Here is a 20,439-nt window from a genome sequence, read left to right as displayed (position 1 = left end):
GAGTGGTTTGAGATTGACTCGGCTGAGGCTGAAAGAGTGAGAGGCGGCTCAGGCAGCCGATGGTGAAGGTAAAGTATCTGTGAGTACCCAGGGATGAAGAAGAGCTGAATGAAAGGCAAAGCAGAGACACATGGAAGCCAAAACACAGGACCGCAGTGAGTAAAGTGGCACCAAAATGTAACATTTGTCTGATTTCATGATGTGCATGGAAGTTTACTATAATTTAGGCCTTAAGAGATGGATTTGAATAGTTGTTTTTCTCTGGGTGAAGAAGTTTGAATTTACTGTGGTAAACTCGTAACGTTGATCCCTCTCCATTCATATCTGGATCGATGACCACTCGACCGTCTGCTCCTCAGCGACTGGCAAAATCTGAGCATATGACATTACAAGCTCATGTCCTTTTTTAAATACAAAAATTAGCCTTTTGTTACGTTCTATAGTGAATGCTCAATCATTTGTAGCAAAACATCAACATGTCAAAAGTTCAGCTTTCTGCTTGGCTTAACATCAGTGTAGTGGAGAGATGATTAACTCTTTGTGGTATTGTTAATACCACAATTATTAACCAATTAACTGGTTAATAATTGGATAGCAAAAAGTGATTAATAGGAGATTTTGTTTTTATATAATTTGAACCAGGTGAAGATAAACTTTGCCATTAAAAGAGTTATGGGTAGAACACTTGACAGTTTTGGCTGAATCAGTGCTGAGGATGTATTGCTCTTTCAGCCAAATTGATTTTTTGAGTTTGTATAGTCCAGTTAATGATTCATTGGTTACTAAATTAGTAGACGATTATTTCAATAATCGATTAATCATGATTAATCTGAATAAGCCCTCTCAGAGAGTGAAGGTTAGGGTTGTGTGTCTGATACTGCTGGCTGTTCCAGCAGGACAATGATCCCCAATAGACACAAACCAGCAGGTTAACATGAGGCTTCTGCTCAAACCTGTTCAACATGCTGACTGGAAACATGCTCAACATATGAATGAAAACCAACCAATTTAAATGAATTCAAGACAAGAAGAGACAGAACTATCCCTCAAATCTGCAGTTAATTCAAACTGGTACAACTCATTAAAACTATTTGTTAAATAATCACCAGGAAATAAAAGCCACTGAAATGCATCACTGAAAATGAAAACATCATGGTGGGCAGATGTAAATGTGTTTATATCAAACCAAGCTTCATTAAGACAACAACATCTCCAACCAGCTGTCAATTAGAATTTAATGTATAGAAATCAGATGATTTAAAATGTGCAGAGTCAAAACAGACCACCTGTTCTCTCTGTTAGAAGCAGATGGAGTGGCAAAAAAATTCCTTCACTCAACATGCAAAACGTCTGTTTACATAAAAACAAAATATAAGAAGGACCTCTGCTTTAAAACCCACAGAGACGGTGGCAGGAATTCCCCAGACCCAGCCAACAGTGACCCAGGTTTGCCCTTGATGTGGTTTGCTTCACTTTATTGATCATAAGCTCTTCTCTTAACACCAGGCTGTTTTTCTATTTTATTTGGAGCATCGTAAACTGAAGGTCACGCTGCACACGCATGCTCAACATTCATCAGTGTTTGCTCAATTCATCATCATCTGTGGCAAAATAAGCAACACTCAGCAGCACTGATGTAACACAGAGGGGCAACAATCTGCTTTAATCTGATTAAATCATTCAAATGTCAACCAGCTGCAGCAGACATGAACTATGAACCAAATGCATGTTCAAGAACATCTCACTTCATTACAATACCACTAAACTGCCTCAGTGATTCCGTTTAAAACAGATTCATTCCACACATGACAATATTCAATTTATCAAAAAATTTAAATCTTGCATATTACCGATAAAAAGAAAAAAGGAATTTATCAGAGAAACGTTGAGTTTCAGCCTCACAATCATGGAGAACACTGCTGGTCCTCCACAAGGAGGAGAAGACAACAAAGGTAATTGTTTAAGACGATGGCTGTTCACAGACTTCTGTATGTAAAAATAACAAAACGTTGAGTGGAAGGAACCCTTCCTGAGGGTCCTCAGGAGGAACAACATCAAGGAGAAGCTGCTGGTGTCCTTCTACAAGTGCTCCATAGAGAGCATACTGACTTACTGTATCTGCGTCTGGTATAACAGCAGCACTACGGCTCAAAGGAAAGCTCTCCAAAGGGTTGTGAATACAGCCCAAAAAATCATTGGCTGCCCTCTCCCCTCACTGAAGGACCTGCACAGCGACCGCTGTCTAAGAAAAGCACAACACATCACAAAGGACACTTCTCACCCTGGACATTCTCTGTTCACACTGCTGCCTTCAGGCAGAAGATACAGAGCAATCAGAACAAGAACCAACCGTCTCAGAGACAGTTTCTACCCGACAGCAATAACAAAACTAAATGCAATCAAAAACATCCATTAATCATCATAAATGATGTATGTGAGAATGTGGCTGTTCTTTTTTTTTTTTTTTTTTGCCAGTTGTTTGTTGATCCTTGCGTTGTGTGTGAATTGTGAGACAGATGGCACCCTTTGAATTTCGTTGTCCTTGTGACAATGACAATAAAGATTTATCTATCTATCTATTTAGCAAACTGACGTCTTGAAATTGTGCCTCTGTCCCTTTAAGAAGCTCCTGCTCTTTCTGATGCTCTGCCTTCACACAGCATCTCTGTACTAAACCTTAACGCCTGAAGTGTTTCCCTGACGAGCTCAGCCGTTCCTCCAGGCATTTGCTTGGTGAATTTGGGGTTTTGAGGTTAACAGGAATACATGGATGAACTAAATTAATCTGTGTTTAATGACTGTGTGTAATGGGAGCTACAGTTCCTGAACAGACTTATAGAAATTGATTTTTCAATTATCTACTAATCTGTTGAGATGCTTCAATAAAAACAGTTATTGAACAGAGCAGACAGACAGCAGGTCTGAGATCAGTGGAAGTGCTCTTCTTCAGGACACTGCATGTCGATAGTCGACTTACGGGGGCAGTTGGTACCCTCTGGGGTGCTGGATGGGGTCTTTCCGTCAGGACAGCAGCCGAACTCTGTGTTGTCACAGGAGGACCTCTCCTCGGCAGTGGCAGCAGCAGAACCTGCCACCGGCGAACCTGTAGGTGACACAAAGTCCTAATAAAAAATTCATTCAACTTTAGCAACAAAATCATGAATATAAATCATTCTTTTTCCGAGAAGCTTGAAACTAGAACCTAAAAGATGTGTGCTGTTTTTGTTTTGCTGAGTTCCTCCTGCTCCTCCAGGTGTTTCTGCGTTTTTTTCTCTGTCTGCTGACCAATGATTGAGCGCTGAAAGAGGCATCTGTCAGGGGTGATTATATGGCATTTCATGGGTTCTGATTTTACAGCTGGAACTCATTTTGTCAGGCAGAAAACCCTTAATGGGCACTGTTGCCAGTCATGTCACACACAGAGCGCTTTAAATGATAGGGGAGTGTGATAACTGCTGACTGGCTGGCAGTTCCTCTCAAGGCGTCCAAGAAAAATCAAAAAGAAGAACAAATCCCTACAGTGTCCTGTTACTGCTACTGCCACTGTGTATCTGGCAATCTGGAGACATTAAGGACATAAAAGCGGTCAGACTTTCTCTACCCCAGGACTGAGACGCTGTCCACGCTCTTGTTGGCGGCGCAGGACCCGGTCTTGGCCGAAGCAGAGCGGTTTACGGCCGCGCAGGGATTAGAAATGATCACACGCAGAAAAGGCTTGCAGCTAAACAAGCCGTAAAGACATCAAGGGGCAGGGACGTCCTACTCAAAGTCTCACGGTCAAGGGACGCAAGAGGGAGGAAGAAAGGTTATTGGGCGCATGTTGGAATGCGGTCTACAGATTTACAGAGCATGAAGAAGAGGAGAAACAGAGCAGGAGAGCAAGGGCTGCAGGAGCAGAGCAGGATGTGAACACACAGATGCAGACAGACGGGAGTCAGAAAAAAACAGAAACAAACACACTTCTGACTGACTTTAAATTCACATACGTGCAAATTGAACAAGACAAGAATCAGAGACAGAAAAATAAACAGGACAAAACACAAGAGACCAGACTTTTCTACTTGTTAGCATCTGTGTTAAAATCACATTTGTTCACACCTTCCTTCAAAAAGTATTCAGACAAACTGAACTTTTCAAATTTGTCTCATTATAACTGTGACATATTTTACTGGGATTTTATGCAACAGAGCAACACAAGGCAGCACATAATTATGAAGCGGAAGGAAAATAATGGATGACTTTCTTTTTTAACAGATAGGAGGTTTGGGGATACATCTGGACTTTTATTCTGATAGTTCTTAAAGGGGCAGTATTATGTAATCTTGACATTTTAGAGCTTTACATAATGTTATATTATTTCCTCATCAGAAACAAACCTGGAGTTTTGTTTTGATTCTTTCATGCATGTCTGAGAAATCCTTTAATCTCCATGACAACCATTCAGCTGTGCAAAACGTCTGGGAGGACCTAGCTCCATCTCACAGAGCAGCTCTCCCACTCAGCTCCTTCAGACTAGCCAACAGCAATTGGCAAACATCTGCTGAGCTTGTTATAGGAGCTGAGAAACACTGGTTAAAACATTAAAGGGTTAATAGAGCCATGTTGAGATGAGCTTCAGAAAGGGCAGGAGTTTCTTAAAGAGACAGAGGCCCAATTTCAAGGCATTAAATTACAAAGTGAAATTTCTTTTAAATCATATTTGATAAAGCATTTTCATGACCACTGAAAGTGAGTTGACTGCTCTAAAATGTTTCTATGTTGCTGAAAAACATAATACTGCCCCTTTAGCAATATTTAGTTTCTGTCTTCAGAAGTGACCTGTCATCTGTCAGATGTTGGTCAGAGAATAAACGGCATCATGAAGGAGCACAGCAGAAAGATCAGGGGTGGGGGGGAAATACTCAGCTCTGGTCAACAAACATGAGGGAACCAGGACAAAAAAAACTATTGTACAAAGAAAGTCATAAAAACTTCTGTTTCTTCTTTATAGTTCGGTTTTGAACAGCTCAATTGGTAGGAAAAATATTTTTTAAAAAGCCTATTGGTTTCAGCCTGAAAACACATAAAATAAATCAAAACAACAAAATAAAACTCCAGATGCCATTGTTTCATTCTGTTGTTAAAATCTGCAGCAAAATATTAGATGAAAGTCTATTTTTTACTTTATATAATAAAAAGCTCTTCTCAGTTCTGTTAGATTACTGAACAAAGTTATTAAGAGCCACTGAAAGGTCACAGGTCACAGTCTGACGAACTAGGTTGATGTTTCAGTCTCTAGATGCACAGAATGATGGAAACATACAGCCAAACACAAACAATTACAGCAGATTCTATTTTCAAATTTTCCTTTCATTTCAGTTTCTACATCACAGAAATAGAAAAATCCCCAGGCAGTTTGAAGTTGTAAAATTTAAAAACTTCAATAAGTATGATTACTTTTGCAAGGCACTATAAATACATATGCATACAGTAAGATGAAATAAATTGGGGTGTGCTGTGGTGGCGCAGGGGGTTAGCACGCCCCACGTTTGGAAGCCCTAGTCCTCGATGCGGACGTCGCGGGTTCGACTCCCAGTCCCAACGACCTTTGCCGCATGTCTTCCACCCTCCTTCCTGTCTGTCTACTGTAGAAAAAATACGAGCCACTAGTACCGCAAAAACTCTTCGGAGAAAAAAAAAAAAAGATAAAATAAATTAGAATATGCTTTCAGGTGAGGCCCGTTGGTCAGATTAAAAGTACTTTTGAAAATAACAACCTTTAAGCAGGTGTTAAACATACTTTTCATTGAGACCACATATCTGAGTTAAATGTTTTTTTAAATGGTTTGATGTGATATTCTGAATGTAAAAGTCATTTTTATTATCTGTAAGTGGAACATCATAATAATTAACATAAAGGAGCATTTCAAACATCCATCTTGTGTGTGGAATTAATCCACAAAATGTTTCACTTGGTGAAGTATCCGGCTTTGCATGATATTCTAATGTATAGCCTGAGCTGCAGAGCCACTGAACACACACTGTGCCTCACAGCAGCTCCCTGCTCTCCGCTCAGCCTCTGGTCAACAGGCGTGGAGGAAGCACAATGCCACTCCATTAGGCCTGTCCTGTCACTGCGAGTCGCCAAGCCATGCTGATGGATGGATGAGACCCAACATCAGGAAAGAATAAAAGAAGAAAGAAGGTCTAATTGGAGAGCCTGGGCTGGAAAAGCAGCAGCTGGATGTTACAGTCAGGAGGCGCAAAGACTCCAGACTAGTCATGTGACAAGGAGCAATGGCGCTGCAAGCGCTCACAGCTGGACCTTGGAGTGGCATCAGCCTGTCGGGTCAGGCTCCAGAGATCCACAGACTTGGCCCAGCGGTCTCTTCTATTTGTGGTGCTGGGAGTGTATTTTACAGAGCCTGGCTTTACTCTGTGAAGCTGCTGAGGGGAGAGAGGGAGGGGGAGTGGGGAAACAGACAGCAGGTGATGGAGCTACAGTGAACCATGCAAATACTTTCTGTCTGAAATGGAGATATACATATTTTGCAATTGAAAAAAAAAGACAGTAACGGCATTGTGAAGATTTCTTCTCCTCATCTGTCTGGCTTTGAAGTTTTTTCTCCAGCAAAATCTATTTGCATACAATTACACAAGCCTTGCTTCCTATTTTTAGTTTCTAATTAACAGATGATGGTATGAATGTGTTATGATGTCAGCTAATGATTGATTCTGAATTTTTCCAAACCCTGCAGATAAACCCAACCTCCCACCTAACAGGATTATGGAGAATGAAGTGAAAAGCAGTGATTTACCGCCAGAATCGTCTGAACCGCTGGCCTCCGACTGGACGCCACTACCAACATCCTCATCCAGTCCGTCCTCCTCTTCTTCTTCGTCACCGCTCGGGTCGCCGCTGCCCGAGCCCTCCAGGGGGCTCGGGGTGGCGGAGGCGGATGGCTGGATGCGGTTGGATGGAACGCGGCCGGGGGTGGAGGTGGAAAGGACGGCGTTGGTGTCGGGCGGCTCCATGGACGCTTGCTGGCCCGTCATTGGAGGCGGGATGGCATACACCATGTTAGAGATGAAGGGGTCGGGGGTGGTAGTGATGACGGCCGTTGAGGCTGGGCCGGGGGTGGTGGGCGGAGGGTTGGGGGTGGGTCGGTCTGCCGGGTCAGAGATGCTTTCTGGTGAAGGGAAGGGGAGGAAGCAAGGAATGGATGAATGGCTGAGCAAAGATGGAAATGTTTGATTTTGCTACACTTTTAATAAAAGCTTAAAGAGACCAGATGAAAATCTCTGTCTTCTAGCGAGGCTTACCAATAAAACCACACACACACACACACACACACACCCGCACACCAGGCAACAATGGATGAATGTTTACCTCTCAGTTCAGTCTTGCAACACCAGGAGTATTATCACTTTTATTTACATTAAATTATTTTATTAGATTTCCAATCAACTTTCCTTGCAGCAGAAAACTATTTCCACAGCATAATTCTGCCATGTTTTACTAAGGTAAAGGTTATATTCAGGGTGACACCATCAGTGGTAGACACTGCTGGCTGAGACATTAGTTGTGCTAAAACTTTATAAAACTAGATTAGCCCTTTAGACTTTATCTTAGAAAATGTATTTATGCAAAGTTAAGTGTGCTAAATGTTTTCAAAGTTAGCTAGAATGCTAAATGAAAATTAGCTATGCTATTAGCACCTAAGCAGTAAGCTACTGCTGATACACCATAGAGCTAAATTCAACCATGTTGACACCCAAAGCCTCCACAAATCAAAGTTTATTCAACGGAAAGTTTATAAAACAGCTAAATAAATTAGCTTCTGATTTCTTCTGGAAATAATAATTTTAGTAGAAGCTAAATAGCCTAAATGTTTTCAAAGTTAGCAAACATGCTCGACAAAAAATGAGTCTAAGTGTGTGCCTCAAGTGGACGAGTTTAAGTATCTCAGGATCTTGTTCACGAATGAGGGAAGAAGGGAACAAGAGATCAACAGGCAGATTGGCGCAGCGTCTGCCGTGAAGCGGGCGCTGTACCGGTCCGTCGTGGTGAAGAGAGAGCTGAGCCAAAAAGCGAAGCTCTCGATTTACCGGTCGATCTACGTTCCCACCATGATCTATGGTCATGAGCTTTGGGTCATGACCAAAAGAAAGAGATCACGGTTACAAGCGGCCGAAATGGGTTTTCTCCGTAGGGTGTCTGGGCTCTCCCTTAGAGATAGGGTGAGAAGCTCAGTCATCCGGGAGGGACTCAGAGTAGAGCCTCTGCTCCTTCACATCGAGAGGAGCCAGTTGAGGTGGCTCGGGCATCTGGTCAGGATGCCTCCTGGACGCCTCCCTGGTGAGGTGTTCCGGGCACATCCCCCCGGGAGGAGGCCCCAGGGAAGACCCAGGACACGCTGGAGGGACTATGTCTCTCGGCTGGCCTGGGAACGCCTTGGGATTCCCCGGAGGAGCTGGAAGAAGTGGCCGGGGAGAGGGAAGTCTGGGGCTCCCTTCTGAAGCTGCTAGCCCCGTGACCCGACCCCGGATAAAGCGGAAGAAAATGGATGGATGGATGGATGGATGGATGGATGGATGGATGGATGGTGTGCCCACCATTGCTTTCCACCCACACTTTTTGTTGACCAATGTGTGTTAGTCTGTAGTCTTAAGGTAATACATTATATTTCGTAGTTGTGACAAAATGTGAAAGAAATCACACATCTGAGGGATACAGACTGAATTACACAAGTTCAGTTTCTCCAGCTCTCAAATATGCTATTCCTATACATATGCTTGTGTAGGTAGGCAGAAGACCTACATGCAGCATCGTGTGCAAGCCTATGAATTATATATCCAAATTCAAATGCTGCCCTGCAGTAGCAAAGCTTTAATCACCAACAGCCAGTGCCTACGGTGATGAATGATTGATAGAAATGGGGCAAAAAAGCCAGCTTTGCTCTGGCTTCAAAGATGGCAGGCTGCTGCTCGCAGAGAGCTCGAGCCCCATCAACGGCACCGCTAACGCGTCGCTGTCAACACATGCACACAAACACGTATGCAATGCTTAAAAAGAAAACAACAAAAAAATACAACTCCATATGAGGAGGAAGAGGAGAACCTCTGTGTAAAGAGACCATCATTACCAATGCAAAAAAGCTCAGGTGCAAAAGGACAAACTGTCTGCGATGAAAGAACGATAAATAGGACAAAAACTCCTGAGGGTGACGAGCGGGCGGGCGGCGTGCTGAGGAAAGGAGTGACAACATTGTTATTTTTCTACTTCACATCCCGGGAGAGAAGAAGCATCTTAGCAAGAGGATGGAAGAAAACCAGCTCCGTAGATTTCCACCTCATTAGGATTCGCCTAACACTACAGTATGTGTAAGACTTAATTACAGCGCTATAATTACAGAGTTGATCGGCAATTATTTACCGAGGTGTGAAATGTGATACCTACAGAGACAGCAGAATGCCTCAGAGAGACTGCTTTAAGAGCTGCACAGATAACTGCTGGTGGGAGAGATTCAGAGCGCGGTTCAAAGAGCGTTGATGCTATCGCCAAGAAAGATGGAATGGCGTGCCTTTCCCCTCGGCTACACCTGTCAGTCAGGTGCCAAGCTCTGCGTCGAGGGGCTGCATGGATCCAGAGAAAAATGTTTGTGGGATATCAGCAGCAAACTTCATGATGTGGGATAAGCAGAGATAAGCACATGTTTGAAAGATCCCAGAAGTCTCAGCAGATACGTCGGATTTACCAGTCCATTTAGCTGTTTCTGCTGCTTTGCTTCCTCTGGGAAGAACAATGGACGGTAATGTTAGAGGGCGGAGAGAAGGAAACAGAACTACTGTGTTCTCAGCATGCTTTCTACCATATTATTACTGAAAGGTGGTTATTAAGATCTTCACAATGTCAGGAGGAAAGGAAACCACAAAGGAAAGTTGGACAACCTCTAGAGTGTTTAAATCAGACAATAAAAAGGGTTAAAAAGGCAGCAGCAGCAGCAGGTGAAAAGTCAGAACAGAAAACGGGTTTGAGCAATGTGAGATAAACTCCCAACATGAAGGTAGGATGGAGGAATCAGCAGAGCCCTGACTAACACGCAACATGAGGGCTGTAAGCAGCATATGTCCGCCGCTCCTGCCAATGCTCCGCAAACCTACAGGTGATACCGACAGATGGGAGAGGCGGGGCCGGTGGCAACCCACTGGTCGTCTTCTTCCAGCAGTGATTTGCTCATCGGTGCAAATGCCTCCCCACTGGAGGCTGCCGCTGTGGCTGCTACTCAATTTTACAGGATTTCTGAGTTAACTCAGAGTTTTGGATGAATTTAATATGAAGACCACTGTATTTGTATTTTAATCTGACAAGAAAACCTAATTTGTTTCATAGGAATTTCAACTTAAACAATTGTTTGCTATAACATAACATAAGGTTTTTACGTCACTGTGAAGGAATTTTGAACCTTTCTTGTTAGCAGAATTGCTTTAATTCAGCCTCTACTGAGGAATTTTAGATTATTTAACTGAAGATCTGCAGGACTTTAGGCTTTTGTTCAACTTCCTCAATGTGCTTTTGGAGTATTTTTTGTAGTCAGGCCACTCCAGGATTCAGTGTTTTTCTGACTGTAAGCTCTCCAGACTGATGGATGCCTGGGACTTTGTTTCTCATCGGTTCTTGGATTCTGATCGAGGCAGGATGTTTGCTTTGTGAACATCCTGCTGTCTTCATGCTGTCAGACAAGGTCTGTTTAAATGATTTCCACATGTCTGGCAGCAAGGAGACTGTAAATGTATCACAATGTATCCATCTCATATCAGTCGATAATTGTTGATTAGTTTTTGTTTTAAATATCTGGATGACCTTTCCTGTTTTGTTCAGTTGTCCCTCCACATCATTGTTGTTGATTTCTAATCAGTTATGAGGCTCGGTGTGAAAACATGAAACTGCTGCTGCGCAAATTACTCAGCAGGTTGTTGCTGGGCAACCAGAGTAAATGAGTGGGTGCTACCAACCTTTCTTAGCTAGCCATGAGAGGTTGACCAGCTAAAGGCTTTTCCTCTGCCTACATCTCCCAGAATGGTGGGAAAATTCTATCAAACGTATTATCTATTAATATTGATCACCTATATATTGTTATTGACTTATTGTCCAGCCCTACCTGGGAGTAATTAATAAAATGAAATGTGGTTGGTCTCAATTCTTTCTTGATCTAACAAGGTGGGGCAATTATACCTCCACATAAGACCAAGTCAGTTTTAAAATCAATTTATCTATACTACATTGATCAAATTAAAATTTTGAGAACCACATTTTGAATTTAGGTTGTACTCTGAGGTTTCCAGTTCCCTCTTCCCCAGGGCTGCTTTTGGACTACAGAGGCTAGTTCCCTGCAGTCCAAACATTTTAACATTTTAACATTTTACTTACAACATTTTAACGTTTTATTTCACACCAGTGTCTCCAGTGACACGATGAAGCGATGTAAGAGGATCAATATCTGCAGGTGTTTAGGCACTTTGGCTCTGTGCTAGACCTCAGAGCAGCTTGTTGAGCATTAGTGCGCTGCGGCGCCGAGCGTCTGGCAATGGCGTGGGGAAACAGCAGATAGGGAAAGCGGGCAGCGCTGCGGTGTGGAAATGGGCGGAGCAATATGCTAATTCGCACCCAGCCACACGTGAAATGAGCTGGAGATCTGACAGCAGCAACCTGCGATGCAACCGCTTCCCATTGAAGACATGAACAGATCCTCTGATCCTCACCGTCTCCTCAGGGCTGGATGGACTGAAACAGCATGCTGACAGCGGCGCTCCGTGTGTTGCTATGCTAGGTGAGAGATAACACACAACCCACATCTCCATTGCCAGGCAACAGAGGAATCAGAAACCAGACTGGATTTTGGCTCTTATCGCAGCTGAACCCACCCACGGCACTGGATGTGTAATTACCAGATGTTCTGGGACTTATCCATGCCTGGTCTGTTTCTGATTTTCTCCCTGCTCCCAAACCTCCAGCCTGTCCTAGACCATCATGACGTCCTCACCTCCACTGGATACGGTCCTAACTTTGGGTCTGGTGAAAAAGCAATCTCTGACACTTTCGGGTCACTTGGTCTGTTTCCTATGGTGATGAGGTGAATGAACATTTTTCCCCCACAAAGCCTTCACACACCTGGCAGACACACAGCTGGCTCAGTTTCTTTTCTAGATTCCTGTTGAGATTCAAGCTGGCAGCTGCGCCACATCTTCACTCTGCATGCAAGCTGCAGCCTTGGCGCCATCCCAGCACCCATTACGAAGATCCGAACAATGTCCATCAACATGTGGACAGAAGAGAGCAGGAGCTACTTCCCCACCACCACCACCACCACCCTACACATGTTTTCTACATTTTCAATCACACTCTGACAAAGATTTGGCAGAACGCAGCCAGAGGATTCCCAGCCACAGTTTTACAGGAATTCATGTGTTATAGGAGGCCTGTCGCAATAAGTCATTCATCAATTAATCACAATATAAACTAACAGCAGATCAATATTGTTCTATACAAATGTAGTTTATTAGCCGGTAAGAGCACAAGCTTCCATTATTATACCTTTACCTTGATTTGAAAACGGTTTCCAACAACAATATTATCATTTATCACAATTTCTGGGAGGTTTGATTTAACTTCAGACAGTGAGGAAAAAATGTGTCTGTCTTTTTATTTGGTGTATGAAAATATCTGGTTTCAACTTTCAACATCATAACTTCATGATAAAACTGTGTACAGCAGGGGTCTCAAACTCCAGTCCTCGAGGGCCGCAGACCTGCAGTTTTTAGATGTGCCACAGGTACGAAACACTGGAATTAAATGGCTTAATTACCTCCTCCTTGTGTAGATCAGTTCTCCCAGCCTTGCTAATGACTTAATTATTCTATTCAGGTGTGGTGCAGCAAATGCACATCTAAAAGTTGCAGGACTGTGGCCCTTGAGGACTGGAGTTTGAGACCCCTGGTGTACAGTGAACCCTCGCTTATAACGCAGTTCACCTTTCACGGCCTCGCTGCTTCGCAGATTTCTTTGTGCAGTTTTTTTCACAGTGCATCGTGTTCTGCGTCCTGATTGGCTAAACAGTCTCCGCGTTTCTTCTCTACCTGTGTGCCAATAATGTTACGGTATTTAAATATACGTAATACAGCTTGGCAAATTTTGGCAAATATTTTTGCCCAGAAGAAAAAAGAGTGACAACAACTACCGATAACTATGTTCTCCTCTCGAAAAAACTCACCTGCACCACAGGCTTCAGAAGAAAAAGCCACCAGAGAGCAGAGTCAGGCCGCAGCGTCACAATCAGAGGAACAGTGAAATATGCGAGTCACAATTTGTCCTACTGTACTTTGTATTGATGATTAAAATGATTATTTTACTGTAGTTATTTGTAAGAAAGCGTTCTGTTTGTTAAAATGCTTAGGCCTGGCGCGCCGTGGTGGCGTAGGGGTTTAGCGAGACCCATATTTGGAGGCCTTGAGTCCTCGACGCGGCCGTCGCGGGTTCGACTCCCGGACCCGACGATATTTGCCGCATGTCTTCCCCCTTCTCCTTCCCCGTTTCCTGTCAGCCTACTGTCATATAAGGGACACTAGAGCCCACAAAAGACCCCCTGGAGGGGTAAAAAAAATGCTTAGGCCTGAAAACAGGTTTTGTTCTTTGTTTTCAATGTAGAGTATTTAATTATGCTGTATAATAATTGTAAAAAATAAAGGTAACTACTTCACAGATTTCGCCTTTCACAGGTTCTTTTCAGAATGCAACCCGTGCAAAAAATGAGGGTTCACTGTAGTTTGACTATCAAGCACTTTTCAAGACTTGATTTGGAAACTCAGAACTTTCCAAACCTTGAAAGTACCCAATTGAAATTCAAGCATTTTCAAGGATTTCAAGCACCTTAACGGACAATATAGCACAAAACACTGAAAGGCAGGATGGATTCTGGGAAACGTCTGCACCACAGCATCGCTCTAAGATGAGCAATCAGCAGCAAAAAATAAACCAATCCAATTTCAACATCCCATGCATTTCAGCCTGTGATTTGAGACGATCAGATGATGTCACACTTTACTGCATCACTAAACCACAAGCTGCAAATCAGATGGCAACTAAACCCAGACAGACATTCTGCTAAATACATAGCCAGGCCCCACTGACTGGGCATGCTAACCTGCATCAGAAACCTGGTTTAGGGCAGAGCCACAAACTTTCACTCTGGGGGCCAACAAGAGAATCTCGGATTGGATTCTGTCTAGATTAGTTGTAATAAGTTGAGTCACTTTCTAACATCCAGAACTATTGTCTGAACTTCAGCAAGTTGTCTCCACCGGGTTGGGAGGCTAACTGTTAGATTTGGTCGATTAGCTGTTTACGTTAGAAATTAACTGAACAGGCGTACCTAATGTAATGGACAGTAAGTGCATGTGCTAAAATTAACTTTTACTTTTTGTCATTACACGTTGTGAGACAGAAAGCCGTAGTGGCGCAGACACAGCAGAACTCCATCAGCGCAGCCTGACAGCAGCTGGCCGACGCTCGGCGTGATGCATGGAGGAATCACCCAGGCTCACCTGTGCACTGTCCAGAGTGCTGCACGGTAACGTCCTTGTCCTGCCTGCAGGCGATGGTCCTCAGCTGGCACTGGTCAGCGTACGTCACCCCATCTGAGCCGCACACCTGCTCCACAGTGACAGAGATGGAGGGATGGCAGCCGAGCCACATGTTAGCTCCCAAGGCCGCCGGCACTCCCAAAAAGATCAAACCCCTAGCCGCTTTGGAAGGCGTACCTTTGTCTTGTTTCTTAAGTCGCAGTCGGTCGGCGGGCACTGACAGTGGGCCTGGCCGTTTTCCTCCAGGCAGGCGGCGCCATAACTGCAGAGCAGCTCTTCACACGATGTCGGGGCATCAGGGCCTGTGGAGGACACAGGTTTGATTTCTTACTGCCTCTGAACAGCCTGATGACAGAGGTGAGCAACAATACAATGATTGCTATGTTCTACTCTTCCATCATGACATGGGAATGAAAAATCGGTATTTTTAGAGGAATAAGGAAACTCACTTCTTTCATCTTTTTTAAATCTAACAAAGCTTTTGTTAGATTATTAATTATTTTATCATATAAAAACACTGCATGAAAAATTATCTTATTGCTGGTAGTTTGTTCCCCACAAAGTTCCCCACAAACTGCCAGGCATCCTGTGTGTGTGTGTGTGTATTCTATTATTACAGCTTCACCTTATGCTTTACTGTGCCATACCCTCGGAGTACCTTGTCTCTGTACCCAGCAGTGTGTGTGGCGGTGAGCTGGGACTGCTGGCTTCATTAAGCGTTTGACTTCCAGTCGATGTCTGATGGTGAATCTTAATCAAGGAGCTGCAGGCTCTCAGCAGGAGCTAACCTTTCCTTCAACTGTTTTCCTTTTTTTTATTATTCGGTGCAATCGCCAGGGCGGGTTTGCATTTTTAATCAAAAGCAATCAATAGTGCTGACACACAGATCTAACATGTGAGTGCTGGAGATGGTCCAACAAGATGCAGACAAATAGAAATATCAAGGGGTAATATGTTGTCCATAGGCCTTTTGTACACTTCACTATTTCCCTAATCACTATTGATTAGCCATCCTGGAGCCACTTCCTGCTCTGCCAATAAAGCTGATGGATGTGAAGAAGAGATGAAGAAAGAGTGGCTGCTGTAAAGCTTCTCCACAAATCAGATAAGAGACAGAAACGCTCTTCGAGTGATGGGAGCAACTCTGGGAGGCCCCAGGAGCCCAGTCTGCGTTCATCAGCGATCCTCCTCATTATTTATTAGCGCTCTTATTATCAGACAGACACGAGGTGGTGCTAGAGCGCCTGCTCTGTTGCTCTGGACAAAAAGAGCCCTTCTCAAATCTTTTTCTCAGTTTTTAGACAGTTTTTATTACAGTATTATCCTGTAATAAACCTCACACTGCACTCTTAACCCAAATTAGTTGATTTTTCTAGAAAAATAAAAAAAGCTGCAGTGTGTAACTTTTATAAAAAAATATTTCTTTCATATTTGTTTAAACTACCACCATGTTGTGACAGTATGAGACAGATAATCTGTGAAAAAAATAAACTCCTTGCCTTCTCACACTGCTAACTAGAAGCAACCAATCAGAACCGAGAGGCGGGTCTTACTGCTGTCAATCACCCTGATGGCTAGTTAGCATATGATGATGGTGGATAAACGGTTTTGCTGTAACTAAGTAGTTTCTCCACCATCAGCACATGGAGCAGTGAGTACATGAGGTTGACGGACAGCGCTAAGCCCATCTTCCTGTCTCTGATTGGTTGTTTTTGGTCGTTAGAGGTGCGTTTCTTCAGACGGCAGTAGCAGCTCAGGGAGGAGGTGGAGGAAGCTTGATATTTTCAGATTATCTGTCTCCTGCTGTTAGGATATGGTGACAGTTTTAACAAATATGTAAAAAACATTTTTTATTTACGTCCTGCAGCTTTAATATTAGTTACAAGTACCAATGGGCACCTGCCCCCCAAATGTCTGTGGACGCCTCTGCTTGTTACCGTGGTCACAGCCGTTCATTCCCATCCTGCTTCCATCTGGACACACGTTGCACTTCAAGCCTTTCACCCCCGTCTTGCAGGAGCACAGGCCCGACATCTGCTCACAATCATCCCGGACCGAGCCGGTGGGATCGCAGCTGCAGGCTGAAATTACAAAAAAAAAGGCATGATTAGATAATCGAATAGTGCCGATGACGGGCAGACCGGCCTTGACTTAGAGTGGTAGGCAAACAAAGCGCGTCTGGAGCACTTTTAGCCCGAGCATGTTGCTTTAACGATACGTGTTTGTCTCCCACTGAGGGGTTGGGAACAGTTCAACTCGCCTCGGGGTTCACAGAGGGAAGGAGTGGAAGGAGGAGAACGAGCGTGTAAGACGAACTTAAAACAACAACCTCGGGGAAGGACATCAAGCCCATCATGTTCCTACAATCAATGATGTGATTATTTTTCTCCCTGCTCCTCCCTCCTGCTAAAGCCGTTATTGGTGTTGTGTTTTGCTTTCTGCCTGTGCTGGCTAAACCTCGTTAAAGGTCAGGCCACAGGTGACACACCTGCAGGCTTCCTGCTCCATGGCTCCAGCAGCGTGTGTCCTTCGGTACGGCGGCAGCGAGACGCGCAGCCGCTCAGCATATCGCGTTACATCGAGACAAACAACCAGGTCCTGACCTCACACCGCCGTCCGCATACAAATGGAAACAGTTCATTCAATCCAGTTTTGACAGCGCTAAAGGACACAACAGAAAATCAATCTGCTAAAATGCAGCAAGCAGCTCCTCCTGTTTGTCTACTAAAGTGAATTTACGGTTAACCATGCACAGGAATTATCAGATTCAGAGATCCATCCCCTCCCTGTTCTGGAGGTTCCGACAAGAAAGTAGATGCTGCGTTTGGAGTTTATCGACTTCAATTCTCCCATTTCTATTCTATACAAGAGCTTGTGGTCCCATCATAAAAAATGTAGATCTACAGGCTATTTCAGAAGCTGTTCAAAGTAACAAGCTAGCGATGTGTGATATGTCATATTTTAGTATCGATCCAAATCAAGTAAATACAGGCCCATATCGCCGATACCAATATCGACACCAATAATGATACTTATTATTTGAATTAGATGTAAGAAAATCCAAGCAAGATATTTTTGAGGCAGAGTTGAGCCTGGATATGGGGCGTTCAGAGGGGGCGCTGGCGGAAATTTTTACAAAAGGGAGGCGCTGAGGTTCCACTGGGGGGCGTTTGCTCGAAGGTAAACTTTACACCTTATATGCACAATAATACCAGTTTAGACTTTGAGCAACTTGCTAAAACTGTACTGTGTAACTAGCTTCTTGGCGCAGCTCCGTTCTCCTGCTACTATAGTTTCACCATAAGTTCAGCGTTACACCGGCTGATGACTTTACTGTGATTTACTTGTCTGGTGTCTGATTTTCAAATATTTTATGTTTTATTGAGGATTTTTGTACATATGTTTTGGCAGTGCTGTGATCACGTCAAAGCAGTAACTTATATAAAAACGTATAAAGCGTTCGTTTTATAGAGTTAACATCGGTGCTGTAAGTGATCCGGTATGAAACGGTAGTACCACAGCCATTTTGAATTTTAATCATCAGTATACCGGGATTTTTTCCTTGTATTAAAAGATTTACGTCAGTCTGCTTTTCTCCATCAATATGCTTCCCGACCGCTCCGCACCGTACGCAAGTTTCGCAAAACTCTGAAACAGGAGAACCAGGACATAGAATGGAACAAACTATTTGTGATTCATGATCAGAGAACCCAGCGGTGAACAGTGAAAAATCAATATGAGTGGCAAATCTGGTGAAACACGTGATGATTAAGCGGCACAGCAGATGATGAGTGACGTTTACTGGTGGTCAATAGAAAGGATAAAATAAACCTAATAACAGGAAAGAAATTAAACTAGACATAACAATAAACCAAGAAAGGATCATACTAATCAAAGAAAACTAAATGGAAATGAACGAAGAACAAAATGCAAGAATAAACTAAGAAACTAAATTAAATACAGAGGAAGAAAATTGTATGGCAAGACCTTTCGAGCAATAGTACAGAGCAGTCCTCTGTATTAATTATTGGCAAGAACAAACAGACTCTATTTTCAGATTAAAGATCAAATAATATTATTGAAGTGCCATGGGTTTGTTGAGACCGCATATAGTACTAATCAGAAAATTGTTTTACACAATGTAACAGTAAGAAACTTATAATTTATTAATGCTTTTTTATTAGATTTGATATATTTATTTCTTCAATATTGCTTTTCATATCAGTGTTAATGTCATGAGGCTGTTCAGTGACTCCATGACATTTTCAATCTGACTCATTAGGATTTGATTAAGAACCAGCTTTGTTCTTTGTCATTTCTGTCCAGCAAAACTATTAATCTATAAATCAATAGACAGGTCTGTATAAAGATATAATCCACTTTTCTGTCCCATATTTGTATGGCATTAAAAGGATCTGGAACTTTTACTTTTCCATTGAAAGAACTGGTTTACACAGTAAATGCCATGTGGGTGAAATTTTATGGATAATACTCTGATGTCTCATTCTCCTGAAGGCAGCACAGAGCTGCACCGCCAGAAACTCACAGAAACACTGAAGAAAAGAAAAGTCCTGATTGATATAGTTACAGTTCTATCCATGTTTCAATGTTGCAGAGCACTGTCTTTTGCAAATAGTTCAAAGTTTAAACTTATATTGTTGTACATCTTTTATTTGGTCATTTTGTACAATATTTAACAGTTAACATCAGAAAATGGCACAGAACAAGAATATTTTTTTCCACTCTGATTGGCTGCTGTTAGGCTTACCAATTTTAACTTGAATGTCTGTAGAAATTATTTTTATTGCCATGGTTTTTTTGTTCTCTGGGAAATTACTTTTGATGATAAATACTGAAACAACCATAAAAATTAAAACATCAACAATAGGGATAGTACTCAACTGAAAGTTTATACAGTAACAGTAAATTAGCTTTTAAGACTTTATCCTGAAAATATATTTAGCCAAATGAAAGTGCGCTAAATGTTTTTAAAGTCAGCAATAATGCTAAACACAAAATTAGCTCCTCTATTAGCCAGAAGTGGAAAGCAAATGCTGAAGCACCAAAGTGCTAATTTCCACCCTGTTGGGACGTTTTACCAGGCGTCTTCTGGTAAGCTAACAGCATTGAACCTTAGTGATTGGATAAAGTTGAAAACCTCAACAGTCCAAGCCATTGTTTTTCAATAGCCAAGAGTATTGCTCAAAGCAGAGCATTGACCAAGGGGCTGATTTTCAATCAGACTAAGAAACTACGATACAAAACTAAAAACATAAAAGGAAATCTGAAACTAAAGTACATATCTTACCAGCATCAATCTGAATCGACTCGGTTTAGATACTCTCTAATATTTTGGGTCGATTCGGCCACCTCTACAACATGCATCATGCAAATAGAGACCAACAGCAACTCCTTACGCGTGCAGCCGCTCATGCCTTCAGTGATGATGGCACGGAAGTTCCAGAAGCCCGGCTCACAGCGGTCACACTTCTGGCCGCCGACCCCCGGCTTACAGGAGCACTGGCCACTGGTCGGGTCGCAGGAGCCTTTGTAGGAGCCATGGACGTTACACTGACAGCTGCCTGAGGAAAAATACAGCATCGTTTTTAAGCTTTTTAAATCCTTCCTACACATAAATGCATGGCTTTACTAATGTTGTGAAACACTATCCATCAGCATATTCTATTTCTAAATCTGCATTTTCCCTATCTTTGAAGCATCTTGAAGATTACAGCGTGATGCCACATGTCCCCTACATCTCTGTCGCTATCAAGAGTCGAGATCATCAGTAGAGGAAAGATTTGTTTCTGTTGATAAAGA

At 42.9% G+C, this 20,439-nt stretch overlaps 1 protein-coding gene across 10 annotated transcripts in view; it reads right to left on the bottom strand.

Annotated features, from left to right (window-relative positions):
• Window positions 1-20,439, bottom strand: part of agrn (agrin) — a 440,494-nt gene that overhangs the window by 64,771 nt on the left and 355,284 nt on the right. For 9 of the 10 annotated variants that reach the window (XM_028022576.1, XM_028022603.1, XM_028022587.1 and 6 more), the window contains 6 exons: window positions 20,037-20,201; window positions 16,557-16,700; window positions 14,797-14,921; window positions 14,581-14,686; window positions 6,798-7,169; window positions 2,978-3,103 (listed from right to left, as the gene is read on the bottom strand). In XM_028022576.1, the coding sequence (XP_027878377.1) occupies window positions 2,978-3,103; window positions 6,798-7,169; window positions 14,581-14,686; window positions 14,797-14,921; window positions 16,557-16,700; window positions 20,037-20,201 (1,038 nt within the window). The remainder of the gene's footprint in view (window positions 1-2,977; window positions 3,104-6,797; window positions 7,170-14,580; window positions 14,687-14,796; window positions 14,922-16,556; window positions 16,701-20,036; window positions 20,202-20,439) is intronic. The other variant, XM_028022641.1, reaches the window with a different exon arrangement.

This window comes from Xiphophorus couchianus, chromosome 1 (assembly GCF_001444195.1).
Source record: "Xiphophorus couchianus chromosome 1, X_couchianus-1.0, whole genome shotgun sequence".
In the NCBI taxonomy this organism is placed as follows: domain Eukaryota; kingdom Metazoa; phylum Chordata; class Actinopteri; order Cyprinodontiformes; family Poeciliidae; genus Xiphophorus; species Xiphophorus couchianus.
Note: the sequence above shows the minus strand (reverse complement) of the source record. Positions and strands in the feature narration are given on the sequence as shown.